The 25,275-nt window shown below is 35.9% G+C and overlaps 1 protein-coding gene across 1 annotated transcript; it reads left to right on the forward strand.

Moving 5' to 3' along the window:
* Nucleotides 1-14,272: 14,272 nt before the first annotated feature.
* Nucleotides 14,273-17,066, forward strand: LOC143636514 (putative pumilio homolog 7, chloroplastic). The gene is made up of 5 exons (XM_077104092.1): nucleotides 14,273-15,117; nucleotides 15,202-15,364; nucleotides 16,036-16,199; nucleotides 16,282-16,540; nucleotides 16,819-17,066. The coding sequence occupies exons 1-5, from the start codon at nucleotides 14,273-14,275 to the stop codon at nucleotides 16,924-16,926; spliced, it is 1,539 nt and encodes a 512-aa protein (XP_076960207.1). The 3' UTR covers nucleotides 16,927-17,066.
* Nucleotides 17,067-25,275: the final 8,209 nt, after the last annotated feature.

Raw genomic sequence — 25,275 nt, forward strand, 5'->3', positions numbered from 1 at the left:
CACCCGAAGGTACATGCCTCCCTATTATCTTACCTACTTACATACTTACGTACTTTCATTTCTTCTTTCATATTATCATACATACTTTTGTTCATACACAGACATTTTAAAGAGCCTTCTGCCCTAAAACCTTCGCCGATGTTATTAGGGTCAGTTCCCTACATTCGCCGACATTATTAGGGCCGGTTCCCTACGTTCGCCGACATTATTAGGGTCGGTTCCCTACATTCGCCGACATTATTAGGGTCGGTTCCCTATGTTCGCCGACATTATTAGGGTCGGTTCCCTACATTCGTACTTCTATAACATACCTGTCCTTCACATACTTTCCTTGACAATGCGTGCAATCTCCGAAGAGCGTTCACGTACCATCAACATTTCGTACATACATTATTCATACATCATATATATTCATACATACATCATTCATACATCATACATATCAATCATATCCTTAACTTCCACCTGACGGTACATGCAATATCCGAAGATCGTTCACACACCATCAAGAAATCATCATACATAAATCATACAAGGTATACACTTACCATTTAAGGTAAGTGTATTAACTATCACATCGTGTATGCACACAGCCCCGAAAACATAATAAGGAAATGGGGCTAGAAACTCACCTGAATGCGATTACGTTCGCCGTTAATAGTTATTCCCTTCTTTAGCTGTGCGCGACTAACTGTATAACAATTACACGTATCAAATATCTATCACTACCCATATCACATTTCTAGTCTAATTATAACCCTCAACGGACGGGGGTCCGGGGGCAGCGCCCCTGGCAGTGGGGTCTAGGGGCGGCAGCCCCTAGCAGGGTCCAAGGGGCAGAGCCCCTGGCTGGGGTCGAGCTGGTAATTAAATCATTCTTGGATCATTAATTAATTTGCTACTTAAAAGTTCAAGGGCTTCTTTGTAATTAAATCATTCTTTTTCTAAGTTCAGGGACCATTCTATCCTTTTGTTAAACTTCTAGTTCGTTACATTGCTCCTAACGAATTGGCTTATCTTAGCGAACTGGTCCATGTAGCGAATTGAACCTTTTAACGACCTGGTTATTAAGCGAGCTGGACCTTATAACGAACTGGTCCTTTGACGAATCAGTCCATGTAGCGAATCAGTCCATGTAACGAATTGGACCTTCCAATTCGTTATCTCCTTTAACGAATGACTATAACGAATCAAGGGTGATTCCTTATCTTTTCCCTTAACGAATTGAACACGAACTGAAGCTAGTTCGCTATGCTTTCTTTAACGAATTACTTGGCGAATCACCCCTAATTCGCTAACTCTCTGTAAACGAATTAGGGTTAGGGGTTGTCAGAGAATGTCATAAACATTCTCTGACATCCTTAAAATACTCAGCTGCCTTTCCGGCGCCGCTGTGCCGGAAAACCGGGCGGTGGCCGGAAAAACGTGTTTCAGCACCGTTTTCACCGTTTTTCGTCCCGTTTGATCCAGATCTGAGTTAGGGTGATCCCTAAGCTCATCTTAGGTTCGGTTTATATCCGATTCTATCCAGATCTCGTGACTTAAACGGTTTAACGGTGTCGGCTCGTCGTTTCGCGATTATATCTAACGGGTTTAAGCTCATACAACATCATACTATTATTACCTCGGGTCGGGACGATTCCTCTTTCTTGTTTCGGCTAGATAAGGAGAGAACTAGAGAGAGATCATAAGTGTGTATTTTGGTGGTGTATGGAATATGTGTAAATAAGGAATTAAATGGTGATTATGGTTTATATATTTATGAATCACGGGCTTAAGCCCATGGTCTTTCCTTCTTTCTTTCATAACCCAAGTCTATAACCCAATTCCATTTAACCCAACACTAGCCCGACTCATAATAACTCATACTTTCGTTTATTAACCGAACTAGAAAACAGGATGTTACAATTCGTTATGATATAAGTTAACATTTTTGTTTAATACTTAATTATTTTCCATGGTTTGTTTTGTATTTTCAGGTGGTTTGGGCGGATGATTTACATGAAGGAGGGAAATTTTCAAGATCATCCTTTTGAATTCATGTTAATATATAATGTTTTAATGTTTTTTGATAAGACATTCAAGTTTGTGTATCTATCAACTTATTATGTAGACAATGTTATTTACTACTTTTTCAAGTTTGCACTTCTTGATTGTCTTGATCATTATTTGCTTGATCTTGTTCTGGACCTTCATTGTTTTCTTGATTGTCTTCTTGAGTTTGATCAACATCTATCCTAGAGGAGTCCTTTATGAATGTATATTCTTTTTCTTTATTTGCAACCTTCTTCCATAAACTTTCCAAATCCCATGCCTTCTTATTTGCCTCTTCAGTTACATTGGTTTTGTGAAAGGATTCATCATAGTCTTCAGGATAAATCTTGAAAGACTTGACTAATTTCTCCAAATCAAAGAGCCATGTTACTCCATCAACTTGAATTGGTTTTCATTGAAGACCACATATGAGGATTCAATTACAACCAAATGATCTTTCACATACACTCTGTAGGCTTTTGATTGTGTAGAATAGCCCACAAAGAAACAGTTTAAGGATTTTGCTTGAAACTTGTTCAAGTAATCCTTGGTGTTCAACAAAGAGCAATTGAATCCAAAAGCTTTGAAAAACTTGATATAAGGTTTTCTTTTGTAGAAAATTTCATATGGAGTCTTGTTGTGACATTTGTTTATCAGTACCCTATTCTAAACATAACAAGCTGTGTTAATGGCTTCTGCCCAAAATGTGACAGGTAGATTTGCATCAGCTAGCATGGTTCTTACTGCTTCAATGAGTGTTCTATTTCTTCTCTCAGCAACACCATTCTGTTCAGGAGTTCTAGGAGCTGAGAATTGTTGAAGTATTCCTTTGTTGTTGCAAAATTCCTCAATTACTCCATTTTTGAACTCAGTACCATTGTCACTTCTCATCACTTTAACCCTTTTATCCAGTTTGTTTTCTATTTTGTTGACACAGTTCATAATCAAATCAGCAGCCTCATCCTTTGTACTTAGGAAATAAACCCAAGTATATCTTGAATAATCATCAATGATCACAAGACAGTATCTTTTCTTTCCAATGCTTGGTACACTCACAGGACCAAAGATATCCATGTGAAGCATTTCAAGCACTTGATCAATTGAGTTGATGAGTTTAGTCTTGTGAGAATACTTGTGCTGCTTTCCTTTCTAGCATGAGACACAGTTTTCATCCAACTTAAACTCTCATGTAGGTAAGCCAATGACATGCTCACTCTTGACTAACTTTTTCATGTTCTTCAGATTGACATGACAAAGTTTCCTATGCCACAACTTTGACTCATTTTCAGTGGCTTTAGAAACAAAGCATGTGCCACCCCTAGAAACAACATCCTTCATGTTAAGTTCATACAAATTTCCATTCCTTGGGGCCATCATCATAATCATGTCAGGTGGAATAACATACTCAGGTCTTAAGATGAAACAATGTGAATCATCAAAGCCAACTTTGTAACCTTTATCACACATCTGAGATATGCTCAAAAGATTGTATTGAATTCCTTCAACATAGAGAACATTGTCAAAAGTAACTTTGCCATTTGTCAAAATTCATTTTCCAACTATTTTTCCTCATTCTCATCACTTCCAAATGCCACTGGTCCCTCAAAATTCTCTTCATAGTTAACAAATGACCTCTTGTCACAAGTCATGTGCCTAGAACATCCACTGTCCAAATACCATACTTCATTCAATGTAGTGGACTGTCCTACACAATACAAAGAAAGTGATTAGTCAGATGATGAAGTGCAAGCTATTTCAACTTGCAAATCATCAGTTTCATTTTCAATGGAAGCATTGGGAGTTAGTGTTATGGGTTCAGGGTCTTCATGAGTAATTTCAATGTTATCTAAATCATTAGTTTCATATCCACACTCTCTTGGAATTTTCACAAATGAGATTACGCTTTTACACTCAGAAACTTCATTGTTACATTGTTGAACAACATAGTCTTTCTTGCTTGAGAAGTCTCTCACATCCACATTCATTTCTTCTTTGATTTCAACTTTAGGCTTCCATAAAAAACCTTGAGGTTCATAACCATGTTTCAACAAGAACTTCTCATCTCTTGTTAATTCAGTAGGTTTCTTTCTAGGAAGAACACCTTTGTTTCTCTTCTTTTCACTATTTGGAGATCCTTGAGAATCATCAGAATTCACTGATTTTGTGTCATTATTGGGGATAATTCTCAATGGTTGGAAATTCCTTTTCTTTACATACTCAGTCTTCTTAGGGGATTTACTTCTTCTACTTTGCTTATCAATTGGTTTCCCAAATCTCACATCAGCTTTCCTTTCTTTGCTAGTCTTATTTTCAGCTTGCTGATCAGACTCATTCTTCTTCTCATTTTCACACACCTTCTCTTTTCCCAAATATTCTTCATACATCAGTTTATAGAGAACAAAGTTTTGTCCAAACTTTTTCTCATTTGGAACCTGGAAGGGTTTGAAGTTGAGTCTATCATTACAAGTGTCAGTGTGATGGCCATACTCATCACAGCTCTTGCACCACGCTTTTCCTTTGAATTTTTCATGGTCAGCTCCTTTCTTAAACCTTTCACTTGGTCTTGGTGGATCAAATCCAGGTGTTTTTTGAGTCTTCAGAACATCAAAGTCAATTGAGAAAGGAACAAATTTATCAATCTTGATATCATTTCTTTCAACCTTTCCCTTGAGAAAGATGATTTTCTATTCATGGGCTCTTCATCTAGGCTTTCTTTGTGTCTTGACTGTCTCACTTCTCATATTTTTCCATAGTTTCCACTTCCCCAATATCAAATACTTCATGACTTGAGAAAACTGGGTAAACTGGAATGAAATTTTCACTATCAATTGTTTCATTCATTTTCTTCTTGTTGTTGTCTTTGATTATTTGCAAAACTGCTTTGCTTGGTGGTCTAACTGCATTATAACTCACCTTTGATCTTTCACAAATGTCAAAAGACACATGTTCTCTTCTCATTTTCTCATACATTTTCTTCATCTTTTGTGTCATTGGAGGTAGATAAGGAAGTTTTTCAATTAAGTCTGGTTTCTTATGCTTTCGACCCCTTTCAACAGCTTTAATTTCTTCATCAGAGATCTGATCACTCAAATCATCCATATTCAGTTCATTAGAATCAAAGTCATCTTCAGAGACTTGGATTCCAATTGACTTGTCTTCTTTCACATCTTCCTTCATAACATATTCTCCCTCTTCATTCACTTCAACCTTCTTATATAGCTCAACAAACTCCTCTTTGTCTTGAAACACCTCTCTAAACTGTTGAAGGTAACCATCCCTCTTTTCTTTGTCAACTTTGGGTAAAAAGTTGGTGTTGAATGGAGGTGGAACAGCCTTATACTTGTCTTTCTCACTGATTTGGCTTAAAATGCCACATATGTTTCCTGTGGAGGCTAAATTCTTTAAGAATTCATTGTCAACTTCCAATTTGGTGTTCTTCACCTTTTTTTCAATCAACATCTTCTTCAACCCATCAATTTCAGTTATATATCTTTGTTGAGCTCTATAGCTACTCACACAGTCATCTTCTAAACGTTTGATCTTCTCTTCATTAACAAAATCACTTGCTTCATAACCATTGATGATACTTTGTTTTCTGAAACACTCACCCTCTAGCTTGCCTATTTTCATTTTTAAAGCAGTAATTGTTTCATGTAAGTCAGTAATAGTTGATGAGTGTACCTGAGAAGATGATGTTCCAGCCTCATTCTCAATTTTTGCCATGAATGCAACATTAGCAGCTTTGATATCATCTTCATGATTGCTCCAGTCAAAATCACCATCTTGTTGTGCAGCAACAGCCACATTCCCTTGATTTCTTGGTTGAGTTTGATTGGGTCTATTGAGGTTGTTTTGAGAAGCTTGAGGGAATTGGTTTCTTTGGTAGTTCTGATTTTGAGGAACAACTTGTTGAATATTCATTTGGGACTGTTGAAAGTTGTTGAAGTTGGGATTGTTGAAGTTGTTGTTTCTGTTCTATTCTGCTGATAATTATGTTGATATTGCATTTGGTTTCTTGGCTGTTGATTTTGAAACTGATTAGCTTGAAAGTTTCTTGGTTGGTTACACTCTCTAGCAAAATGTCCAGGCTGTTGGCAGTTGTAACAAATAGCCTTTTACTTGTCAAATCCAATCCTTTCATTTGGCCCAGAGACCAATGATCTACCAGTTCTATTAAACAGTCTCTTGCTTCTCAGTGCTAGCATTGCAGCTTGCCACTTTAAATCCATGTCTTCAAGGTCATCAACATCTATTTGTTCAAAATCATCTTGGATGACACTTGTGTGGATTAAGTTCTTGGCTACAAATGCATTATATGAATCGGTGAACATTGAGAAGAGTGCTTGAGTATCATTTGATTGACCATTGTTTCCACCAGAGTATGGTACATGTCCACCTGCCATTGAGGCAGTGTCATTTTCTTCAATAAGTTGGACATTGAACCTTGTCTGATTTCCATGATGACTTGAGCTACCTCCAACAAATGATCTAGGTGTATCACCACCATGTTCTGTTGGTTCCTTTATGATGGGAATTTGCTGTTTGTTCTTGGTAGACAAGTTTCCCATGGGTACAATCAATGCATTAGAAACATAAAAACATGGCTTTTCTTCTTTGATCATTTCATTTTCGATCATTTCAATTTCTGCAGCCTGAAGGAAGCACACTACATCATCCATTTTCAAATCATTGAAGTTGGACTTTTTAAGGATGAATTTGCAGGCAGTGTACCATTCCTTAATTTGGCATTGAGTTGAGCAGCTTGGTATTCAGGTTAAAATCAGTCATGATATAGTCAGTTGTTCGAAGGTCATTCACTATTGCCAAAAATCTTTCAAGGATAGATTTCAGTCTTTCACCATCCTTGAATCTGAACCTCTCTAGCTGCTGCTTGAGACGTTGTTTCATTATGTTCTTGAGCTCAGTGTTCCCTTCAAACATTTCAAGGATTGCATCATACATTGCCTTTGCGGTGGGATGATGTGCAACCTTGGTATGTATTTCCCAAGACAATCCTAGCTTAATCATTGCTAAGGCCCTGTCATCCACTTTCCTCAACCTATCTCTTACAGCACCAGTAGCAGCTGCACCATCAGTGGCTTGTGGCCCATTTTTGATCGAATTCCACATATCTACATCATTGTAGCACACAGCCGCCTCAAAGAGTACTTTCCATTTGGTGAAGTTTTCCTGCCCATAGAGTCTAGGTATTTTGTTAGTAGACACTTCTTGTTCTTTAAGACCAAACATTTTGGTTGTTTGAAAAACAAAAATAGAGTACAACTCAAATTTTCAAATGAAAATAATCAGATTTGATTATCAAATTTTCAGATATGATGAATCTGGTCCGATTGGAACAAGAAATGATAATAAAGAGGTAAACTGTAACTAGAATAAGGAAAGGAAAACACCAGATTTATGTAGATCTGGACGGAAAAGAAGAACAGAGCAGCTGACGTCACTCTACAATGGAACGGTGCTTTGCTTACGTCATTGTTCTTCTTCAGATCTTCAATCAGCTACAAACCTTTACCTCGAATCAGCAATCAACAAGCTCTGATACCACTTGTCGGTCCCGAATAATCACTCAATACTCAATAAAAATGTCATAACCCACACATAATGTGTCGACAAGAAGGTTAATGATGGATTGCTAAATAAGGAAAGATTCTTGTTTGTTAACGGTGGAATAAAACACAAACAAAATTTGTTGCTAATAGGTTAATAATGGTAACAGACACAAACAATAAATCAAAAGATTTCCATTTATATAAAGCTATTCATACAAATGATAATCTATTAGGGTTTCTTGTCGGAATGTATATTCAGTGATAACCAAGGACTGCCGTCACACTCAGACAGGAATATTCGATCTTATCTGAAATGTGTAAATGCAAAAATCCGTATTTTCAGCCGCACGAGATGTGCCATAAATTATTCCTTTTATAGGCCTGCCACCTCCTGACAGTTGTCATTCCTTCTAGAAACCCTAATGATTAGAACATAATCAGATTACATATTCAAAACTATACTAAAGTGTAAAATAAGTCTTCCGGGTAGGCATTGTAGCAGTTATTTTCTCCGAGTAGACTCTATGCTATGCCTTCCTTCACTAATAGACCTGGTAACCTACAAGTGTGATCGGGTACAGTTCTCCGGGTAGACTTTACTTAGAGTATTTTACCAAAGAAACTACTCACCGGGTAGACTTCAATCTTCTTGACCATATCAGACTTTGCCCGAAAAGATCCTTCTACCATAATGTTCTTCAAGAATCCCTTCAACTCATTTGTTCGATAACTTATTAGGCAACCATAGTGTGCTCGGTACACTGTAGCTTGCTAAGAGTTGAACCTTGCCCGAGAAAGTACTTAGAATACTTCTTGATAACTTTCAACAAGCTTGCCCGGATTCCACTTTATTAAGCAAACCTTGCTAGATCTTCCAATGACTTGGCTTCAAGAGCTTGGTTCAGTCAAGGGTTTGCAAGTAGCAAACTGTGCCCGACTAGAAGAACAACTTTGCTAGATGTAGTGAACCCTACTCGGATTATCACTAAAGAAAACTTCAAGAAGGTAACCCTGCCCGATAGGCAAAATATCATGCCCGGCTAAGTAAAACCCTGCTCGGATGTCTCAGGTGTGCCAGGTTCCATAATTAGCGATTTCTGAGGAGGTTGAGAAGATTCCAATATTCCTTATGATCATTTTAGGTCAAATATTGACTCAACATAACTCCATTAATCCCTAATTTCACTCCCTTTCTTATGTGTAGGTGCGTTGTGTAGGTGCCTTGGTTTTAAAAAGCGAGAGGCGAACAAAAGCGATGAGGTCTAAAACTGAAGCGCGAAGCGCAAAAAGCGAAAGCTTTTCGTATATGAGGCGTAAGGTTTTTATATAATTTTTTTAAATATATATCTTATGTTTTTAGAATCCCAACTCTAAATGTAGCAATAAATAGATGTTATATATGATTCAATATATAAATTATCTACATGTACAACCTAAAAAACATGTTTTACAATATTTTGATGCATAAAAACGACATCTGTACAAAAGGCGCTCGCTTCGGGTTCGCCTCAGGCCGCTTTTGGCCTAAAAATAGTGCCTCACTCTCGCCTTTTGAACATTGCTCGCCTTGAGTAGGCAAAAGCTATGAAGCTCTCGCCTTAGGTCGCCTCTCGCCTCAGGCGCGCTTTTTTAAACCAAGGTAGGTGCATATGTATCTGTGTAGGTACATATGTTTGTATATGTGTATGTATATTTGTATGTGTGTAGGTACATAGGTTTGAATGTGGCTCGGTACATTTATATGTTTATAGGTAGGTTTTGAATGTTTAATTAAGACATAAATACAACTAAACTACATATATATATGTAACATCATATGAAAGGGAGTGAAATTAGGGATTAAAGGAGTTATACCTTCACTTCTCGCACTTCTCGCAAGATCCATCCCCTATATATATATATATATATATATAAAGGCTTACAAAAATAAATGTTTCTTTATTATTAAGAAATATAAAGTTTTACATTCAAAGGTTATTGTTAATTGATTTTCTTATAAACGAAGAAACATTAATTATTACATAAAAGATATTTATAAATAATTAAACAGAAAAGCGTGACGGGCATGTAGTAACTGGAAGGGTGACAATACCGGTAGTCGAGTTTCTTGTCCAAGGAAAGTAACTCGTATAAATCTCAATCAACCGTAGGACCCGTTTACTTTTCTAAATAGCTTGATGAGAGTGTTCGAACCTATTAGGCCAAAACACGTCACACCAAACATCATACGAATTAAAGTAATCATTTTGAATAATTATGTCTTTTAAATCAAAAGAAATGGTTTATCAAGGTTTAAAGCTATAAATCGGACTGAAGGTCTGAAGCTAGATCATTCAATCTATAGATAAATTATTAAACTAGTATTTTTGAACTATAGGTCCGAGGTAATCGTTCATCAAATACAGAGAAATTGTAAATTGAACAACTCATCAAAAGGTGAATACGCTCAATACTTATACCTTTTACAAAGAATATAATATTTTAAAGTTATGGATATTTATCCAAACGTAAAGAGTCAGAAAAGATTTTATACGAGGGTTGGTACGAATCCTCTATATTTATGAAATATCTACTCTTTTAGATTATAGAGGGTTATCCATATGTAAAGAGTTAGAAAAGTATTTACATTAGGGTTGGTTCAAATCCTCTAAAACGTATTGATACAAGATAGTATTAGACACTCAGGCTAAAGTACACATGTGTTTGGATCCTTACATATATGAACAGTAGTGGGCACATTACAAACATACTAACCATGAGGCAAGTAACTGCCTTTAGGGTGCGCAACCGTCCACTAAGTGGTATGTGCGTATGTTTAGTTATGATGCGATAGTATTGAGACCCACTGAGTCGTTGAACACTATTGATGATTGTGTCATAAAGAAATATGAAAACCTTTTATTGAGTCAGCGTTATTCACAAGCATGTAGCTGACGTATTTTTAAAAGTGTTTTCAGGTAAACAAGAGTAAGGTATAGAACTGGATATGCCCGGTGGAGATAGAAGATCAATATGCATAGAATATAGCTGGTGGCTCAGCTAAATTTTGTAAACGAAGCATATATAAAACCTGTTTTAAGGCAAAAAATTTTGTAAAAGAAAAAGGGTATTTAATTTCCTATTTATGAAAGTAAATATTTTACTAAACATTTTTTGTTGCGTAATCAAACTTTGATAAATTAACAGAATCGGCACCAACTATGGGTCACACCCGACCTCAACCCCTGAGGCCGGGTGTGACATAAGGTGGCTCGTCAAACTTGTACCTGAAGAAGATGGTATTTTAGGCTTTTGTTTTACTTCCAACCTACTTGTTCAAAGCTTGATAAAATCCAACAAAATCTTTTAGCGAAACTGAGTTTTAAGAACAAAATATACCCTTTTAATTTTGAAGACTATATTCTATTATTTCATATTTTTCAAATCATATATACACCTTTGTGATAATATCATTTGATTGTTCTACATATCAATTTTCGTATTTTAATGTTCTTACGTTATCTTTGATTTAAAAAAAATTAAATTAGCTAGATTTAATACATGTAGCTATGTCAAAAGGATGAGATATATAGTCGTCAGCCATTAATACATCAGTCTCTTCAATGAAATGATAATAAGTTATTCCATTCTCTCGTCCATTTCATTCAATCGCTCATTCCATTACATCATCCAAACATACCCTTAATGATTATCTGATCATGTGGAGAATTACAACTAGGATGTATAAACGAGTCAAGTAGGCTCATAAGCTACACGAGACTGACTCGTCAAAAGCTTGAATCGTGTCGATCTTAAACAAGCTTAGGTTCGAGCCATTAAAAAGCTTGTTTAATAAATGAGTGTGAGCTTTACTTATCGAGTTGGCTCGCCAATCTATATATCCTATTATTAATATACTTTTTTATTAAATTTATAAATCCATATGTATAATAACATTTAGTATATATAAAATTATGATAAGAATAAATAAATATATATATATATCATATTAAATATAAAAATTATCATCTAGGAATATATTAATAAATAATAAATGAGTCGAGCCAAAGCTTGAAAAAACGACTCATGAGATAAGCTCAACATTTAGAAAAAGCTGTAGAGATGAGCCATCTCAAGCTATAGTAAGTCAAAACGAGCCAAGCTCAATCCTAATCGAGCTTTGGCCTATAGCTTAGCTCGTTTACAACCTAAATTACAACTTATTTGTTCAACATGACAAATCATAATTTCAAGAGGTATTATTCACATTCCACGTATCTTGAAGTTATATAATAATGGTGAAGGTGGATACCATATGTCCATATTGATTTCGAACAAACATTAGTTTTTCATATGGAAATTTTATTTCACAATATCATACGATTGGGGACTTATTTCGTGCATGATGTTTTGTGACAACGGAAAATTGGATTTTATTTACATGTTCAGTTCAAATTTATTTACATGTTAATTTGAGAAAAAAATCATGGGGACGATTTACAATTTTGAGGACACGTGACTCAGTTTGTTGGAAAAGAAAATAAATTTACAAGACCATTACGGGATACGTAGGCTGTCGTTTACCCAACCTTCCAATGCCTAAAATGTACAACAAATAAAATACGAAATCCAAACACCCAAATCAAATAAGAGTTTATTTGTTGTCCCATTGGGTGACAAAAAATAGTTTCATTCTGAGCTCTCCAAATAATTCACCGAATAATATAGATAATCGTCTCAATAATATCTTCTTCTTATTGTTGTCCCCCCTCGCCCTGCTTACGGTGCACGCATATAATGTATATATGTGTGAACCCTCAGGTGGGCAAAAGTGAAATTGCAATAATTTTGACGTTATTTTACTAATCTCGTGAAAATAACGTTAAAAATGGTGGAAGGTTAATCAGGCATCATATGGTGGCATTGATAGCCGAAAGACAAGGGTACATGCACCAATCGGTGGTGTCCCGATGGTTGAGTGCTATGTGCCTTATGTCCAAGGCTTGATGCAAAACTACCATCGAGCCAGAGGCCTCACCGGAAGCAGCCTCTCTATTCCTAAAGGGTAGATGTAAGGTTGTCTGCATCTTACCCTCCTCAAACCCTACAATAGTTTTGCTATTAGTGGGATATACTGAATACGATCATGATGATGAAACCTAAAATACTTTTTAGTCCTTTATTAACCGGAAGAACCACCTCCAATCAACTAACGATACCATTTCAAATATTTGAAGCAAGGTGACATCCTCCAAAAACATTATATAAAACTTTCACCAAGTTCTACATACCAGGCATAGAGATAGAGGGAATATCAAACCTTTAAAACTTAAATTAAATATAGTCGAGAAGCGATCTAAATGCAACCGCAAAATCATGATACTATGATCTTGGCAAATATTTGTTGCATCTGTTATCTTTTTAATATAATATATATCCAACCTAAGTAGCATAACATGTGTTTTTCAACTAATTAAAATCAAGTAGTGCGTTCCTTTTAAAGCATCCACAATAATAAAATATAAAATGTTTTAAGGATATGTGTAGTGGATGGCTACAAAATAGGGGGTTTTCGACACGTGGTGCCCCGTTAGTAGAGAGACGTTTTTGGTTTTTTTATTTTAAGGGTATAGTGGTGTTGTAGCTCAAAATCCCCCCCCCCCCCCCCCCCCCGGGGCTTGCCGTTGGTCAATTGAATAGAATGATATTTTTTAACCTCAAGCTGGACGACAAATATATACCCCCCCCTCGTCCATTTGTAGCCCATGGGCAGTGTTGTAGCCCATTATCGCCCAAAAGCATCAACTTGTGTCCTCACTACACACACTCTTAAAACACGTTAGTTGTCTCTCATAATAATAATAAAAAAAACACTCATACGTCAGAGTTCAGACACAACAATTTCCTTTGCATGGTCAAGGCCGAAAACGATAAAAAAACATTACCACACATAATTACCGAGTTTGGGATGGGTCAACGCCTATAACGCCTACACATATTATCATGCGCCACATTATCATAAAAAACACCCTCAACCAATGACCCTTCTATGCTTTTAATAAGCGGATCGATTACTAGTGGCTGGTTATCAAATATCTAGTTTGGGATGGGTCAATTAAACTCTATTTATAATAATAATGTAATTAGGTTTTAGATAAATATAATAAATTGAAAAGTGTACCAATTTAATACAGGAGTGGCCAAGTAATATATTGTTATAACAACTTTTTAATACACAATACATATATATATTTTTCATTTATGTAATAATAAATTCATATTTAAAGTATCAATTATTCTATTATGAGAAACTCATGGATGAACACTTCAAAGGTTTTCGAAAAAATCGTGAGCAGAGAAAATAAAAACCATATGTAATGAGTAAATCTGATTTTATAAATTCTCACACTGTGAGTGTGTTTGTGTGTGTTTCTTCCTCTCTCCAGTTTTTATGGCGTGTGTACACTATTCATACATACTCTATGTTTCTTATTATTATTAGTCCATTAATACAACATTTCTTCATCTTTGCATGTTTCACCAAACTCCCAAACATTCAAATCATTACATAAAATGACATTTCTTCTTCAATCTGACGAAAACCCAGATCAACAATCCGGTAATCTGATGTGGGTTTCTCATCAATTGTTGTTTTGAATTTTATTTTTTATTTTTTTTATTATTTCAAGATGGTTGAGCAAATTGGGATTTGTAATGAGAATTTGAAGGATGATGATGAGCTTGAAATGTTGTTGGGTGAGATCCCTCATGCAACATCACTTAATAATAATAATAATATTAATACTAATCATCATCATCATCATCATCATCATCATCAATCATATATTAATAATATTGGCTGTTCACCTTTTGAGGAGGACATTTGGGTTAGTGATTTCACCCCCAAATCTCACTCTTCAGTTTTCCACAATTTTTGTTTTGATAGCAAACCCTTTTCAAGAAATCCCATTTTTAGTAGTTATGGCTTCTCAAGACTGCAAATTGCTGAAAACTTGTGCCACCCTCAATCAAATTACAACAGAAATGTGTCGTATCCGATGAGCTACGATAGTCGAATTCCAGGTTTGTGTCGTGCAAAACAATATGGGATGGTAGAAACTAGTGATGATAGTTTGATCATTGGAGGTTTTAGGGGACAAAACAACAAGTGTAGTCATTCCCGCTTCGCGGGTGCTTGTGAAAATGGTAAGTTTTCAGTGGGGAATAAGTCTTTTACGACACCCGTAAGATGTAAAACTTTAGGTGATGTTAAGGGATTCATATACATGTTTGCGAAAGAACAAAGCGGGTGTCGGTTCATACAATCTGTTTTTGATGAGGAGAATCCTAAACATGTGGAGATGGTGTTTAATGAGACGATCGGGCATGTGAACGAGCTCATGGTCAACCCGTTTGGGAATTATCTTATTCAAAAACTTTTGGAAGTTTGTAACGAGGAACAAAGAATGTGTGTTTTAATGGAGGTGACTCGCGAGCCAAGGGAACTTGTTCGGATCTCTTTGAACACTCATGGGTAAGTTTCCTTTTATTATGTGAATTTGTGATTGAACTCTTGTTAAGCTCGTGTTTGATGTTTGAAATATTTTGTTTGTTAAAGGACGCGCGCGGTGCAGAAGCTTATTGAGACTGTTAAGCTGAGAAAACAGATTAAGATGGTTGTAGCTGCTCTTGAACCGGGCTTTCTTGCTCTTATTAAGGATCTGAACGGGAATCATGTTATTCAAAGATGTTTACAGTGCTTAAGCAATGAAGATAATAAGGTTTTGACTTCTTTTTTGAATCTATATGCAACATTGTTGTTATCCAGGGGTGTGCATGGGTCGGTTTTGGGCTCAAACCAAACCAAAACCGAAAAATTGGTTTTTATGTTTTTGAAAACTGTTTGGTTTCGATTTTTCTGGTTTTCAGTTTTCACTATAGGTTCGGTTTCGGTTTTGGCATTTGGGTTTGAACTTTTGGGACTGAAAAATGGACCAAAATAATGAATTTGAGCCTAAAATTTTTGTTAATTAATAATGAATTGACAATCATACATTGTCACATTTTGGCCCAAAAGTTTTGGTTTACACCAGTTATTTATTTTTTGTTGAAATAATTTAACATTCAAAAACAAAAGCTATAATCTATAAACTCAATAACAAAAAACAGTTTTTACGTGTTTTGGTTCGGTTATAAAAGCCGGTTTGGTTTTTTCGAGTGTTGGTACATGAAAAAATAAAATCAAACTAGAAATTCGGCTTGTTACCGCCCAGATTGACCTATTCATTAAACGGCTCGTAAACACAGCCCAAATGGGTCATAAATGACACCACTTGTACAAGTTTAAATCTTTGATATATCATTTGATTACTTAATTGAGCATGCCACAAATTTTAAAACTTAAAAAAAAGAATGAGCATGCTGTAATTTTCTCGATCTCTTTGTTTTGCAGTTCATATTTGAAGCTGCTGCAAAGTTCTGTGTAGACATTGCTACCCATCAACACGGGTGTTGTGTATTACAAAGATGCATCAATCACTCGACTGGCAAGCATCAAGAACGCCTAATCCTTGAAATTTCTTCAAACGGACTTCTTCTAGCACAAGATGCATTCGGGTACGCTAATAATCTTCATCATTGCTAATAAAAAATGTTACTTCTTACACTAGAAAGCTTGAGTGCTCCGCAATATTTGCAGAAACTATGTTGTACAATCTATATTGGAGTTGCAGAACCCATCTGCAGTGTCAATGTTGACTTCTCAATTTGAAGGCAATTATGTCCATCTCGCAACACAAAAGTTTAGCAGCCATGTTGTTGAAAAGTGCTTATTGGTGTTGGATGATCATTTGAGGTCTAGAATCATTCGCGAACTGCTTTCTTCTGCTCGTTTCGAACAGTTGCTTCAAGACCCGCATGCTAATTATGTTGTCCAAACTGCCCTTCGTGTTGCTGAGGTCTGGATTCTTTTTCTAGACTGGGTAATGAGTCAAAACCGTACGAATCAAAATGGGTCCGGCAAATTCTTTTCTCAAGATACTAACAATCTTTTTTATAAATAATTAGCGTGTCAAAGTTATTTGATAACTTTATGCATTAAACTTGCTTTCGGGTGACTTTTTGACCCGTTGACCTATTTTCTTTTACGAAATTTTGATAATTTTACCAGTTTGTTAGAGATATAAGTAAACGCGTTGAAGTCAATATCAAATAATTTGATCTATTTTTCTAACAGGACTCTCTTCATAACTCGTTGGTGAAAGCAATAGAATCACACAAGGCGATTTCAAGGAATAGCCCGTATTCAAAGCGGATTTTCTCACACAAGCTTTTGAAGAAGTGACCTTGTTTTGTCATAATGTTGTTGTTTCATGTGTTTACTAGCAGTTTATCCTTAAGGACTCTCTTTATCGTTCGCATTCGCCATAAATTATCTTTAAGAACCAGATAATTTGACACTGCTCATGTGTTTAATAACCAAGTTCGTCAATTCAATCATTATTTCTGTTGTGATTTTAGTGTGATCAAGGCCACGGATTTATTTTAACAGTAAAGAGAAACGTGAATAAATGTCGTTACAAGTTAAAATGTATGGAGTACACAATTGTACAAGGTTATTCTCGTTTCTAGCATCTTCGAACCACTTGGTTCAAAAGATTTTGTTTTTTGTATTATGATAATTACTGCAATTTGTAATCTAGATCAAGATGTAGGTTTATCTAGGTAGCTCTATATCATGAAGAAAATATTGGTGAATCTAACCTAAACTAATGAAACCATTCAGATGTAAACATCTGATTTATTCAGACTTCAAACTGTTTGGTTTTAAAATTAGGTCTGAATCATTCAGACTTATTGTTGTTGCTGGATGGGACAGAGACTCATTCAGATCTGACTCATTCAGATCTGAATGAACCAAACACCCCCTAAGCTAAACCTACATTGACTTTGTGTTTATATTCTCTTAATACAATTATTTATACTAGTTAGGTATGTTGGGTTCCAATTGTGATTAATCAACGGTTTAACGATTAAACCCAGTTTAAATAAAGTTTCATAATTATTAATCTCATTAATGTTATCACTGCAGCGGAATGAAAAAATGAATAAACACTTTTGAAACTCACATGATCTGGTTACAAACAATACAAGTTTAAATCAAAATAACCAAATTAAATATAAACCAAGCCGACAATATTTAATTTTACCTCGGTTAATGAATAACCGGAGAAGACACCAAGAGATAACATGCTACGCTAGGTGACCAACCAAGATGCAATCCACTTTCGGTGGTGCACGGCGGTAGCAACGTCGGAGAGTGGTGGCTACACAGTGGCAGCATCAGCAACGGCGGAGGCAACGGCTGTTCTCCGGTGTGGCTAACCGGCGGCGGTGGTGGAGTGAGTGGCTTGAGAAAGAGAGCTTGGTGGCTAGGGTTTTGATAAACTCTTATCGGGCCCATATCTAGCCCAATCTATAATACCATTTTGTCATAATAGTTACTCAACACCGGTTAACTAACTTAAGTGGATTTTTTTATGCACGTTACCCAAGGTGTAACTCTCTCGAGTCATAACTCGGTCGGATGCGTTGACTTAACTGAACCGGTCCACAATATTCAACAGTCTAGTGGTGCTCTAGCTACACACGGTTGCCCCCAACATGGCAACAAGTTACGACACTTTAAAATCATTAACCAAAATATCATAGAATACACTATTGTAAGATAAAGAGCTTATGGTAATTGTTGTCATCTATCCTTTTATTGTAGACATCAACTGAACAATGAGACATGGATTAGATTCAATCTCACATGACGTTCAATCATTATAGTTATCGATCTAGAATCAAAGTGGTTCAATCAAACACATAGTAAGTTTAGGTGATGCCTCACACTTCGCCAATTTTAATCAACGAGGGTGCCAAGATGTCTAACTGTTACATTTCATGTAAGAGTACAGAATCCCATCTTGATTACATACAACTCCCACTGAACTTCAAAATATTCCCAACCAATGCCTTTATAGCTGGCAGTTACGCGTCAGTGGTTGACACTGATCAAAGAATAGCCTTTCGTAAATGAAAGTTCTATTATGTATCTCAGGTTTAAGGATACTAAATGAGCATACCAATATCAAAACATCTTATGACTAAGATCCATGAAGATGATTTGATGCGAGTTACATCCAACATCATTCACAATGAGGTATGTGAGTTTGGATGTTAACTCCTGATTCCAAAGTCCGAATAGTCTTAATTTAGAATCGTTCGACCGACTACATATAATTTAGAATACAATATTCATGAATTAAACGTATTAAAATTGAACACAATTATATATTCAACGTTTGCATTTACCCATTAAATTAAAGGTGAACTTAAAAGTATATTTGTTTAAATTTTCATACATCCAAATACTAAATCAAAACAAATGACTAGCTAATCTAAGTCCGATAGCACCTCTGTGTTGATCATGCTTGTCCTGAGTCATCGGTTTAGTGAACGGGTCTGCTAAGTTTTGATATGTGCCTACTTTGCTAATTATGATGTCTTGTTGTTCCAGTATTTCCCGTATAAGGTGGAACTTCCGTAGAATGTGCTTGGCTATGTGATGAGATCTGGGCTCTTTGGCCTGAGCATTAGCACATGTGTTATCACAGAACACCTCGATTGGTTTATGAATACTCGGAACCACATTGAGTTCAGTGATGAAGTTCTTCATCAAAGCATCATCATTAACATCATCTGATGCAGCTATGTATTTAGGTTCGGTGGTATAATCCGCCACCACACTCTGCTTGGAGCTTTTCTAGTAAATAGCTCCTCTATTGAGAGTGAATACGAATTTTGATTGTGAGCAAGAATTATCCTGGTCAGTCTGGAAGCTAGCATCAGTGTGGAACTTTACAGTGAGCTTTTCTTCCACTCATCCAAACACTAAGAACATATCCTTGGTCCTTTTCAGGTACCTTAGAATATTCTTTACTGCAGTCCAATGGGCAACACCAGGATTTTGCTGAAAATTAATGACTAGTCATGCTTAAAGCATACTATACATCAGGTCTAGTGCATAACATATTGTACTTGACAGAACCAATTGTTGAAGTGTATGGAATTGCTTGCATGTGCTTAGTTTCAATGTCTGTTGTCAAAGAGTGCGATTTATTCAACATGGTTCCTTGGGAACACTCATTTCTTGGAGTTATCCATTGAGAAGCGTGTCATTACCTTGTCTATGTATGTAATTTGACTTAGCCCTATAAGCCGCTTCGACCTATCTCGGTAAATCTTAATTCCTAGAATATAATCAGCTTCACCATAATCTTTCATTGCGAAACAAGATTCCAACCAGTTCTTAACCTCTTTAAGCATAGGTAAGTTGTTTCCAATTATTAGTATATCATCCACATACATGATGAGGGATGATATAGTGCTCCCACTAGCCTTTTTGTGTAAACACAAGGTTCATCCTCATTTTTCATAAAACCAAACTCTTTGATTTTCTCATCAAAATGAAGATTCCAACTGTGAGATGCTTGCTTGAGTCCATAAATGGACTTATTCAGTTTTCTCTCCCTATTAGGATATTTGGGATCTACAAAACCTTTAGGGTGAACCATATATACATCTTCAGAAAGGTGTCCATTAAGAAAAGCGGTTTTAACATCCATTTGCCATATCTCTTAGTAATAATGCGCGACAATGGAAAGTAATATCCTTATCGACTTAGTCATAGCAATGGGCGAGAATTTTTCATCATAGTCAATACCTTGAGTTTGAGTAAAATCTTTCGCGACTAGCCGTGCCTTATAGGCCAGTAAATTTCCATGCATGTCGGTTTTCCTTTTGAAAATCCACTTGCTCCCTGCTGTCCGACCTTCGGAGGTAGCTCTCCAAGTTCCAGACTTGATTGTCATGCATATATTACATCTTGGCGTTCATGGCTTCTTGCCATTTCATAGATACCGGATCTAAGACAGCAAATTTGTAGTTAGTAGGTTCGTCATTTAGTAGGTTTGACAGCAAATTTAGAATTTGGTACGTGAGTCATACTTCTGCGAACGCTTGTGTTTATGTCTGATGTATCGGCAACAACGTCTTCTTGATCAGATGTTCCATCTTCATCAGCGGTTGTTTGTGGTTTTTGAATTTCTTCATGATATACAATATTATTTCAAGTTCCTCAATCGAGAATTTCTTTTTCGAGGAAGTGACCCTTCCTTTTGATAAAATCAAATTTGTATCAGGATGGAAGAAATACTATCCGCTTTGGTTATAGTATCCGACGAAAACAACTTTTACGTTGCGAGGATCGAGTTTGTCATCAGAATCACTGGTGACATACGCATCGCATCTCCATACTCTGAGGAAAGAGAAATTGGGTTTACACCCATGCCATATCTCATATGGGGTTTTGTTTACTTTTTTAGTTGGAGCCAGATTGACAATGTGGGCGACGGTTACAAGGGCAAAGCTCCAAAATGAGCGAGGCAAGTTAGTTCTACACATCATCGATCAGACCAAGTTTAGCAAGGTTCGATTTCTCCTCTCGCTCACGCCATTATGTTGGGGTGTGTCGGGTGGAGTGAGTTGTGAAACAGTTTCACGCTCTTTTAGATGATTGATGAATTCGGAGGTGAGATACTCTCCATCTCGATCTGATCAAAACATTTTAATTGTTTATCCGAGTTTGTTTTTGACTTCGTTTTGAAACTCTTTAAACCTTTCAAATGTTTCATGTCTGTGTTTCATAAGATACACGTAAGCATATCGACTATAATCGTCAATAAAAGAAACACTGTATCTTTCATGATTTCTAGACATGGTTCTGAAATGGCCGCAAGCATCAGTGTGTATGAGTCCTAGCAAATCCTTTGCTCATTCACTTTTATGAGTGAAGGAGTCTTTGGCGAGTTTTCCAGCAAAGCAAGACTCGCAGTCGTCAAAAAAGTCCGATTCAGTAGATTCAAGAATCCCTTCGAATTGGAGTCTTATAGCTGGTGTCGTGCTTATGTGACCAAGTCGGCCTTGCCATAGAAATGTATCGTTAATGTCAGATCTGATATGTTTAGAAAGATTATATACATTATTGTTTATTTGAGCATCAATCTCATGAATACCATTTCGAGGTTTATGTTACACCCCAACCTACGGCGGAAATGCCGGGGCGGGAACTGATTGCCACAGCTCTCAAGGTTACTATCATGCAACATTATAAGTTTCAATATCTATCTAATAATTTCAAGTAAAACAGTTATAGTTAAGTACATCAAGTATAACGAAATTACAACAATGATTAATTAAGTTTGTATCCTAAAAAGCATCTCTACGTGATCTTCATCTCGCTAAACAACCAAGCTGATAACTTGCAAATGCGTATAAAATATATTTTTTTGTCAACAACACATGTTGAGTGAGAAAAAACCTGTTTAAGACACAACAGTAATAGTATATATAATATATATAGAAAGATGCAAACTGTTCCTGTGAGATAAACAGTTAAATGATGTGCTAAAAGTAGTTATAATATTATTAACTAAAAATAAGCTAATCTAGACACTAAGTAATAATTCTATACTCTTAACTTAACTAAAACTACTAACCGGCAAGTGAACCGGTCGACTCTAGTACAACTAAGTAAGTCCGGATATCGAACCCACGAGACTCTTTAAATTACGAAACTAAAAAATTAGACTCAACTACAAGACATGACTATTTATTAATAATATTTGAGGGGGAATTTAATACTAAAATAAAGAATTAATAATAATTAACTAATGATTACTTGAATTAACTAATAATAAACTAATTAATATAATAATAAAACAAACCCTAATTATTATAATAATAATAATAAAACATAATCATTACTTAAACTTAATTAATTAATTAACTTAACCTAATTTAATTTATCTAATAAACAATTTAAAAAACTTGGATTAATTCAGATGATGAAAATAACTACCCAAGCTAGAATCCTCAAAGTTGAGGTTATTAATTTAAATGAAAAAACGCAAGTTATGGAACCGGGATCATAAAATAGACCCTTGACAGAAAACCCGAACAGGACCTTTGAACTTCAAGAAGACGCCTATAGATTTCTAACAAGTTTTAAGACTCACCAGTTTTATATTAAACTTCCTTACGGTTATTAAATCGCTTATGTCTAAGTATCTTTTATGAAGAAAACCTACCTTACAGCGTGGAATTCAAAAGATAGCAAAGCAGACTCAATTAATTTAATAGACTAAGCTGACAATCAAACATAGACGGATTCCTTACGAAGAAATAAATCTAGCAATCCCGACAAGCAAAGATTTATCAACAACCTATCACCTTACAGCTTTCTAGGCTGCCAGTTCACTTTTATCTATTTACTTGATTTTATTGTTTCTATGATTTTAATCGATATTAATCACAAACTAGTCAAGAACACACAATAAATGACCTAACAAAACCCTATCCTATGAAACAATCAACAAGGGCAATGTGAAACAATAAATTCAAGTAAACAAAACCAAGCAATCATACGTATTAATTAGATCAAACTTAACCGTTTACTTAAAACATAACATCCATAACGAAACGAAATCCAAACATAAATCAAACCGAACTAAGGTTCATCACGACCTAGGTAGTCTATGAAATTTAGCCTAGCATCATAAAGTTTAAATCAAACAAAACAAATAATAACGAAAACATGGTGAAAATCTGAAGAACGAAGGATTAAAGGCGATAACACCCGTAAAACTTCAAACGTAAACGTGTAACTCTTCACCGGCTGTCCTCTTGCCATCAAAATCACCACGAGATTCGAAATATGCTCCAAGAACTCCCAAAATCGGCTGGTGGCTTTCAGGTTATGTCAGGTTTAAGTTAAATGTGTTTAAATAACCAAAACAAGGCCCGACATTAAGCGAAAACGAACTTAATCCAGCCCAGTAGTTCCTAGGCTCCACGCGGAGGGCATGTGGCCTTCCCCCTTCGCGCGACGCGGCGTGCTTCTTTATGGGGGCCGGTCAGACCAGCCCGGTCTGACCGGTTCTATGTTCTGACTTTTCCTGATGCGTTCCAGGTCTCCGTTTCGGCTCGTTTTAGCTCGTTTTTCGCCCTTTTTAATCACGACCAAATCCCGGAACCTACGACACACAAAAACTTTAGTAGTATACAAATCTTGACTAAAAACGAACAAAAACAATTAAAATATTAAATAAAATAAACAAGGGAAATATATATATTTAGCATTATATCAAATATCCCCACATTTATTCTTTTTTCGTCCCTGAAAAAGTTTGATGCAGTTGGATCAGAATCGGAAAATAAAGTCTAACAAACATATAGGTTAATTTTTAAAGCTCAGAAAAACGCAAAAACCGCGATCACCGATATTGTTGTCAACTTAAACCCATGCCTTAATCTTTACCGGGACAAATATGATCCGAAATTTTTTACTCAGTGGTTTACACAGTTAAGACCCGCTTATTTTCAGCTTTTACCGGACCAGACCACCCAACTTGACTTAAACCTAAAAATTAGCAGATTTAAAACTTTTTGTTGCTCTATTTTTTTATGAATAGTTAAGACGATCAAGGGTATTGTTTATCCACCTAAGATTAAGCATCAAAGTCTACCAAGCAGCCATTAGATATTATTAAGGTACAATTATTTATAGCTAGTGTTCCCCACAACATGACATACCCCCGTTATCAAGCAATACACCGAACCATTACCATAGGTGAGTATGCAAAATTTCATCTGTAGGGCTTACATGTGGCGTGTCCCTTGTGGTCCGTTTCTTAATGGTAATGAGACGCGAGCAAGGGGACCCCACATGGCTAATAGCGTGGATGATCAAGTCTGTAATGCATTTTTACTTTTGTACTTTTTTTGTGATCATGTTTAAAGACAATCTGCGGGTTTTCTCTTTTTTAGCTTAATTTTAAATATTCACAACCCCATTTGGAATTGTGAATACCCAGATGAATAATCGGCATACATACCCATGGTCTCCGGACCCGGGGCATCCCATCAATACAAGATTTAAGGTTATAAAACCATACGCCAATGATGTGTAAAACACTAAAGCTAGCAGTTTAAGATTTATATCACAGGCTACACGGCATACTCTAACGTTAAACCTACCCAAGCATCATATGATAACGTATTCAAAATTTTTTAACTTTTCAAACTTTATGATATTTTCAATTTTCATACCAAGAATTGAGGCTTGAGTATGGCTGACCTTTCATTACTATTTTCTACGGACAAAACGATTTACCCACAAGAGATTTCCGACCCATTTTATCAAATTTTCCTTTCATTTTCAAGGCTGAGCCTACCGACACATCCCGAGTTAAGTGCGCTTTCTTTTATTTATCTCATATTATTAGTAGTTTGAAAAACCAATTTCCGATAAATATCATCATCTCACACTTTAACGCAACAAAAACTAGACTCAAGGGACATTTTTAAAGCATTTTTCATTTTTTTTTATTTTTCTATTATTTATTTATTTTTTTTAAATCATAAGTACGAAAACGAAAACAAAACTCAAATTAGTTAAAACACTTGTGTCCCATCCCCATACTTAAATTTTGCATTGTCCTCAATGCGGGCACGGGAAACATGACTCGAAAAATTAAAAACAAAAGCGAAAAATTATAAAACTAAAAAGCAAAAACCTAAAAATAAT

The sequence above is a fragment of the Bidens hawaiensis genome, unplaced genomic scaffold, assembly GCF_021521415.1.
Source record: "Bidens hawaiensis isolate Kalapana, Puna unplaced genomic scaffold, B.hawaiensis_p1.1 tig00000599_1, whole genome shotgun sequence".
NCBI classification, from domain to species: domain Eukaryota; kingdom Viridiplantae; phylum Streptophyta; class Magnoliopsida; order Asterales; family Asteraceae; genus Bidens; species Bidens hawaiensis.

Bases quoted from the DNA above. Each gene is read 5' to 3' on its own strand.
- LOC143636514 (XM_077104092.1), top strand. From the start codon at position 14,273: ATGGTTGAGCAAATTGGGATTTGTAATGAGAATTTGAAGGATGATGAT. The intron at 15,365-16,035 runs GTTTTGACTTCT...TTTGTTTTGCAG, and splicing joins TAAGCAATGAAGATAATAAG to TTCATATTTGAAGCTGCTGC. The intron at 16,200-16,281 runs GTACGCTAATAA...CAATATTTGCAG, and splicing joins CTAGCACAAGATGCATTCGG to AAACTATGTTGTACAATCTA.